Source organism: Salvelinus fontinalis, chromosome 3, assembly GCF_029448725.1.
Source record: "Salvelinus fontinalis isolate EN_2023a chromosome 3, ASM2944872v1, whole genome shotgun sequence".
Lineage (NCBI taxonomy): Eukaryota > Metazoa > Chordata > Actinopteri > Salmoniformes > Salmonidae > Salvelinus > Salvelinus fontinalis.
Window position 1 is genome coordinate 60,350,821 of NC_074667.1, and position 7,470 is coordinate 60,358,290.

Below are 7,470 nucleotides of genomic sequence, written 5' to 3' on the forward strand. Positions count from 1 at the left end.
GTTTACATATTTTGCATTACTCATTGAGTGGCTGCTGCCAACATACTGACTCAACTCCAGCTCACTTTAATAATGGAAATTGATGGAAATTGATCAAAAATGTATCACTAGCCACTTTAAACAATGCCACATAATATAATGTATATGTATATACTGTACTCTATATCATCTACTGCATCTTGCCATCTTTATGTAATACATGTATCACTAGCCACTTTAAACAATGCCACTTTTATATGTTTACATACCCTACATTACTCATCTCATATGTATATACTGTACTCTATATCATCTACTGCATCTTGCCTATGCCGTTCTGTACCATCCCTCATTCATATATCTTTATGTACATATTCTTCATCCCTTTACACTTGTGTGTGTATAAGGTAGTAGTTGTGGAATTGTTAGGTTAGATTACTCGTTGGTTATTACTGCATTGTCGGAGCTAGAAGCACAAGCATTTCGCTTGTGTATGTGACAAATAAAATTTGATTTGATTTGTTTTGGGTTTTAGGTTGGGTTTCTGTATAAGCACTTTGTGACATCTGCTGATGTAAAAAGAGCTTTATAAATATATTTGATTGATTGATAGATGACCAAATCGTTATATTTAGGAAGTCAGTGTGCTACAATGGTTTCATAGTAGCCGACCGTGTCTCTCTGCTGCTACACTGTAATAAGATTTTAGATGATGACGTAATCCTTTGGGAATTTAACTCCACCTCCATCCAGTGAGAGTGAACAGACTAATCTGACTGGCCAATGACCACTCAGAAGACGTCTTGTCCAATCAGATTCGAAAATGATGAGCTAGCCATTGAATAACGATACGAAGAAAGTCTCGCGTGATTTAACGTACGTAAACTCACTTACGTCAGTCCCATGATGGCTGAAGATCCTGGAGGAACATTTTTCAATTTCTCTCCCACTTTTTTATTTTTCTCTTTACCTCTGCTTGTCATAGAGACATGGCAGGATACACAGCCTCGATAAGCGGCCACAGACCCTTGTTACCGCCATGCCCAAGAAAGGGAACCGAAAACGGCTGAAATTTCGGGCCGGGGACGTCTGCTCGGAGTCAGGTACTGTAGTTAGCTTGCTAAAGCTAACTTGTTTCCCCTGCCGGTAACAGGCCGCCGTACGTAATCTGTAACGTACAGTGGTGCGCAGAGTGGGTGGGTCCTCGAGGACGAAAGTCAAACCACCCGATTCTGCTACCATCATTAATATTCAATACATTGCTTGTTCATATTAAGGACGATTTCAATGTTAGACATAAAAATAGAACGTTCAGATACAAATATGTAGGCCTATTTTTGGAGGATGTCATTCAGACATACCCACCAGTTGAGTTTAAAATTAAACGCTAAATTGGGCGTAGCTACGTCCGACTTTGGTATCAGAATTTACACCTGTTGCACCAACCTAAAATTAAACTAGTCGTAGCTAAATCCGGTGTAAGTAATGCGCGTTCATGATCATTTATGTTTTATAGTGATGGTTACTAGGCAGCGCCTCTATGCGTGCACGTTTTCTTAACCACAACTGGATGGATCAATCAATAATTACTGTTGGAATGAATATCACTGATGAAAATATTGAAATAAAGTAGGCTAATGACATTGAAAGCATGTATCATATTGTTCCTTACCGAAGCTCCCAGTCATCCAACAGTTTTAAATACTTTAAATCAATAGCTGTGTGTGGTGAACTATAATTTCAGCTCTTTATGATTGGGACAGCGTTATCGCGCTGGTTTGAGACAGGCGTGGGGACTCGTCTCAATAAATCCATTCAATGTCAGATTTTTGTTTTCACATACACTCCGTCTGGTTATTTGGTTACAATTAGGCTGGGAAAATGTTAGCCAAATTGAGGTGAGTGTTCATGATGATTACCGTCTACCATTGTTATGAGAACATTTTGCGTGTATGTTCTGTAGCCTATGAATTCCATGGTGAAGGAAGTCGGCTAGGCAAATAAGTGGCGGTGGCAGCTCATCTATTAGTCTGATAATATCTGAGACACATTTAGAAAAACCTGCGGAGGTTGTGAAATATGACACAAGACTCACATCCTTTTGAAAATATAGTTTGCTATTATTTTCTGTCTATATCATGAAATTGCACCCTACTCCTGCTCCCTACTGGGCGTTGAGTCTACTCCTGCTCCCTGCTGGGGGCATTGAGTCTACTCCTACTCCCTACTGGGCATTGAGTCTACTCCTGCTCCCTACTGGGCGTTGAGTCTACTCCTGCTCCCTGCTGGGGGCATTGAGTGTGCTCCTGCTCCCTACTGGGCGTTGAGTCTACTCCTGCTCCCTACTGGGCGTTGAGTCTACTCCTGCTGGGGGCGTTGAGTCTACTCCTGCTCCCTACTGGGCGTTGAGTCTACTCCTGCTCCCTGCTGGGGGCGTTGAGTCTACTCCTGCTGGGGGTGTTGAGTCTACTCCTGCTGGGGGCGTTGAGTCTACTCCTGCTGGGGGCGTTGAGTCTACTCCTGCTGGGGGCGTTGAGTCTACTCCTGCTGGGGGCGTTGAGTCTACTCCTGCTGGGGGCGTTGAGTCTACTCCTGCTGGGGGCGTTGAGTCTACTCCTGCTGGGGGCGTTGAGTCTACTCCTGCTGGGGGCGTTGAGTCTACTCCTGCTGGGGGCGTTGAGTCTACTCCTGCTGGGGGCGTTGAGTCTACTCCTGCTGGGGGCGTTGAGTCTACTCCTGCTGGGGGCGTTGAGTCTACTCCTGCTGGGGGCGTTGAGTCTACTCCTGCTGGGCGTTGAGTCTACTCCTGCTCCCTGCTGGGCGTTGAGTCTACTCAGACGTAGTTCATTGAAGGGCTTACAGGGTGCAACATGTAGAATTTTTAGGTCCGGCATAGATCACATTTTACATCGGACATAGTTACGACCAACTGGTGCAAGCGGCCGCACTACTAAGGGGAATCTCAGTAGTGTAGCTAGACTTGTTCTCCTCCTTGTCTTCCTTCCTCTGTTGTGTCCTGAAAAAGGTGCAAGGCTTTGTTCCAGCCGGTTCGAGGGCATGAAATCTGTGATGCGTTGTGGGTAAAGTAGTTAATTATGATGTAAGGTGATTTGTTGATCAGTCAGTAGGCAGTCGCCTACAATGTTGAACAAGCCCAAAGCCCAAAGTGTCTGACAATGCTTTCACCTAACCAGTGTTTTCAGGTCAGTGCAGACAAAGGAAAAGACCCATGCCACCCTTTGCTATTGTGAGTGATTGGTAAACGGCACCTTCTCCCCTCTCTTGCAGTGACAGTTGCTGATTTCGCCAATGCCGACCCAGCCGTAGTGAAGTCAGGGAGGGTAAAAAAGGCAGTTGCCAATGCAATTGAAAAAGAAGGTAGGAGCGTCATTCTAAATGTTTCCATTTGTTCTACAGACATTGTGTTTAATCGATAAACCACATTATTGTGCTTACTAACTTCACACTGTTTGTCCTGCAGTGAAGATGTTGTGTGGGCTAGAGGGGTCGCAGGGTTCCTTACAGGAGGTGTTCTCGTCAGCGTCCACCCTCACCGGAGACACCCTGGAGAGTAGCGACGACCTCGGGGAGGATGGAGAGAACGAGGCCAAACAGGCCCGCAAGAAGAAAAACAAGAGGAGGAAAGGTACACTTCACCTCCGTCTCTAGTCATGCGTTGGAAGAGTTGAGGACTGTGTTTCATTCCAGAGGGTCGCTCCCGTTCCCCTGTACTCGTTCATGCTCCTTCACAGATATTATACAGTGCAACTGGGTAGGTAATTGCAATAGGCTGTAAACTAGGCCATCTTTTCTTTCACCTTTCCAGTCGTCTCGGATCTGTAAGGGGAAGTGAACAAAGACAGATGGGTGTGAACAACCTTCCTGACTATAACAGCCCGTTGTTTGACTGTCTGTTTTCCCAGAGTGCAGTGAGTGCAGTGATGGGGAGGACTACACAGTGGATATCTGGCTGGTGCTGGCTTCCTATATCCGTCCAGAGGATGTGTGTACATTTGCTCTGATCTGCAGAAACGCCTGGACCGTCACCTGCACTGCTGCCTTCTGGACCAGACTATACAGGAGGTAGTGTTAGACCCTGTCATTCCCACAACCTATTTTCTAGGTGGGTTCCCACGGCTCTTGATATGACTTGAATCCTGGGAAGTCAGATTCACATTGCCCTTGAATTGGCACCTGAACGAGTTGTACCCTTCTTATTTACATATGCTGTTTTTCCGCCTCTCTCTATGCTCTCACTTTCACCTCCCTTTCTCTTTCTCCCTCATTCTTTCTTTCTCCCCCCCATAGACACTACAGTCTGGATACTCACCTGCCGTTCCGTCTGCAGCCAGACTCCATAGCCAGGAAGCGTTGTCTACGGGCTCGCGTGATTCGCTCCCTCTTCCACCTGTATGAGCCATTCAGCTCACGTGTCTCCCTGAACCCTGCCCTCCCAGAGTCCACGCCCACCACGCTACTCAACTCCAAGGTAAAGAACCAAGATGGCGCCAAGCAGGGAAACAGGCTAGTGGTTTCCAAAGAACTATTTGGTTTGTGGAGTTTGAAGTTCTCGCCTTCTTATTTGTATCCTGAGAGGGTCTGGGTACCTGATCTGTGCTGTAACTTACTAATCCTGCTCCATCAAATCCTGCCATTAATGTCCACTTGAACTTGTGCAATCAAATCCAATGTTATTGGTCACAGACACGTGTTTAGCAGATGTTTTACATGTGTAGCAAAATGCTTGTGTTTCTAGTTCCAACAGTGCAGTAATATCTAACAAGAATATCTAACAATTTCACAACAATACACACACATCTAAATAAAGAAATGGAGTTAAGAATATATAAATATTTGAACGAGCAATGCCAGAGTGGCATAGGCTAAGATACTTTTTATTGATTTATTTTTTATTTCACCTTTATTTAACCAGGTAGGCAAGTTGAGAACTCATTCTCATTTAGAATTGCGACCTGGCCAAGATAAAGTAGATCGGGCAGGGAGATACAGTATATACATATGAGATGAGTAATGCAAAATATGTAAACATTATATTAAGTGGCTAGTGATCCATTTCTAAAAGTGGCCATTGATTTCTAGTCTATGCCTATAGGCAGCAGCCTCTACTGTGTTAGTGATGGCTGTTTAACAGTCTGATGGCCTTGAGATAGAAGCTGTTTTTCAGTCTCTCGGTCCCTGCTTTGATGCACCTGTACTGACCTCGCCTTCTGGATGATAGCGGGGTGAACAGGCAGTGGCTCGGGTGGTTGTCCTTGATGATCTTTTTGGTCTTCCTGTGACATCGGGTGGTGTAGGTGTCCTGGAGGGCAGGTAGTTTGCCCCCGGTGATGCGTTGTGCAGACCTCACTACCCTCTGGAGAGCCTTATGGTTGTGGGTGGAGCAGTTGCCGTACCAGGCAGTGATACAGCCCGATAGGATGCTCTCAATTGTGCATCTGTAAATGTTTTAGGTGCCAAGACAAATTTCTTTAGCCTCCTGAGGTTGAAGAGGCGCTGTTGCACCTTCACCACACTACACTGTCTGTGTGGGTGGACCATTTCAGATTGTGAGTGATGTGTACGCTGAGGAACTTGAAGCTTTCCACCTTCTCCACTGCAGTCCCATCGATGTGGATGGGGGGGGGGGGGTGCTCCCTCTGCTGTTTCCTGAAGTCCACGATCCGCTCCTTTGTTTTGTTGAGGGAAAGGTTATTTTCCTGGCACCACTCCTCCGCCAGGGCCTTCACCTCCCTGTGTGCTGTCTCGTCGTTGTTGGTAATCAAGACTACCACTGTTGTGTCGTCCGCAAACTTGATGATTGAGTTGGAGGTGTGCATGGACGCGCAGTCATGGGTGAACAGGGAGTACAGGAGAGGGCTGAGCACACACCCTTCTGGGACCCCAATGTTGAGGATCAGTGAAGTGGAGGTGTTGTTTCCTACCTTCACCACCTGGGGGCGCCCCATGCTAAGTAAAGTTTTACCCGTTTTCTCCTCTGCAGTGTCTGCTGTTCTGGGTCAATAAGGTTGTGGGTACTCGACCTGATCCTATGTGGGAGTTCAACTTCAAGTTTGTGAAGCCGGTATGTATTCATGCCGAACTGTCTGAAGGACACTAGTGAAGCATGTTTACTTTACAATTAAAATGTTTGATTTCAAATTCAATCAGGGGTATGGTAGTTTCTATATGTTTCTATATGTTTCTGTCTCCCTCCACTAGGCGGTGAGGTGTAAGGGTGGTAATGCCACCCGGGGTCTGCTGTTGCCCCGTCAGTATGAGGATGTCAATGCTAACCCAGACTCAGACTGCTACTTGCTGCAGGTCACCACCCTGAACTTCATCTTTACCTCTGTCGTCATGGGGATGACCCTCGCCCTGGTCAGTACACCACTCTCCCTGGCTTTCACACTGAATTGAGTCTGTCTCCATCCATGAAGTTGCATTGTTAAAGGCCCAGTGTAGTCAAATCAGTTTTTCCTATGTTTTGTGTCATATTGTATAACAGCTGATGAAAGGGAGACTTTAAAAGGGGGAACAAATGTGGTCAGTGTCATTTCCTGATTGTTGTTGGTTGAAAATACAGTTGACACCTTCTAATCAGCAAGTTTTGCATGGGTAGAGTTTGGGCTTGGCTGGTGACATCACCAGGCGGTATAAGTTAATAAACCAACAAAGAGTTTCAGACCTCTGCCAATAGTGGCTAGTTGTCAGGTTACAGATCCCTTCCTTTAGGCCCCTCACTCAAATTCTTGCTTGAGAAATCGTTTTTTGCAATAAAGTGATTTGTTTCTTTTTTGCGATTTCTTTGAAAAGCGACTACAGTTAGATACTCAATGGTTACCTAGAAATGATTTAATATTGAGATAAAAGAACAGCTGCTTTGGGCCTTTTTAAAATCCCATTATGTGGTTGTAAGTCGTAGAGTGGGCCTGTTTTTATGATAGGCAAACCTGTGTCTCCGGTCTGTCTAACCCACTCTGTCTCTGTTCCCTTCCCAGTTCAACATCAACGTGAGCACGGACATGCGTCACCACCGAGTGCGCCTGGTATTCCAGGACTCTCCCCCCCAGCGGGGGAGGAGGGGGGAGCAGGGGGGGACACAGGTGGTGCTGGATCCTGTACACAGCGTGAGACTCATGGACTGGTGGCATCCGCAGTACCCTTCCTCCCCCTATATCTAAAACCCATGTCTCATCACGTGTAGAACCCTCTTACTATCCCACACACACATTACCCCCTTTACTCCTAAAACCCTGACTGTACCGTCTGCCCGTACACCTAGAACACCCAGTATCCCCTTACACCAAAAACCATCCACATTACCCCCCTTTACTCCTAAAACCCTGACTGTACCGTCTGCCCGTACACCTAGAACACCCAGTATCCCCTTACACCAAAAACCATCCACATTACCCCCCTTTACTCCTAAAACCCTGACTGTACCGTCTGCCCGTACACCTAGAACACCCAGTATCCCCTTACACCAAAAAC

General features: G+C 46.2%; 1 protein-coding gene across 1 annotated transcript; it reads left to right on the forward strand.

Moving 5' to 3' along the window:
* Positions 1-866: 866 nt before the first annotated feature.
* Positions 867-7,255, forward strand: LOC129851246 (transmembrane protein 183A-like). The gene is made up of 8 exons (XM_055917657.1): positions 867-1,082; positions 3,268-3,357; positions 3,461-3,625; positions 3,903-4,062; positions 4,288-4,468; positions 5,981-6,061; positions 6,199-6,357; positions 6,978-7,255. Exons 1-8 carry the CDS (start codon positions 1,019-1,021, stop codon positions 7,158-7,160), a joined length of 1,083 nt encoding a protein of 360 aa, XP_055773632.1. The 5' UTR covers positions 867-1,018; the 3' UTR covers positions 7,161-7,255.
* The last annotated feature ends 215 nt before the right edge of the window (positions 7,256-7,470 follow it).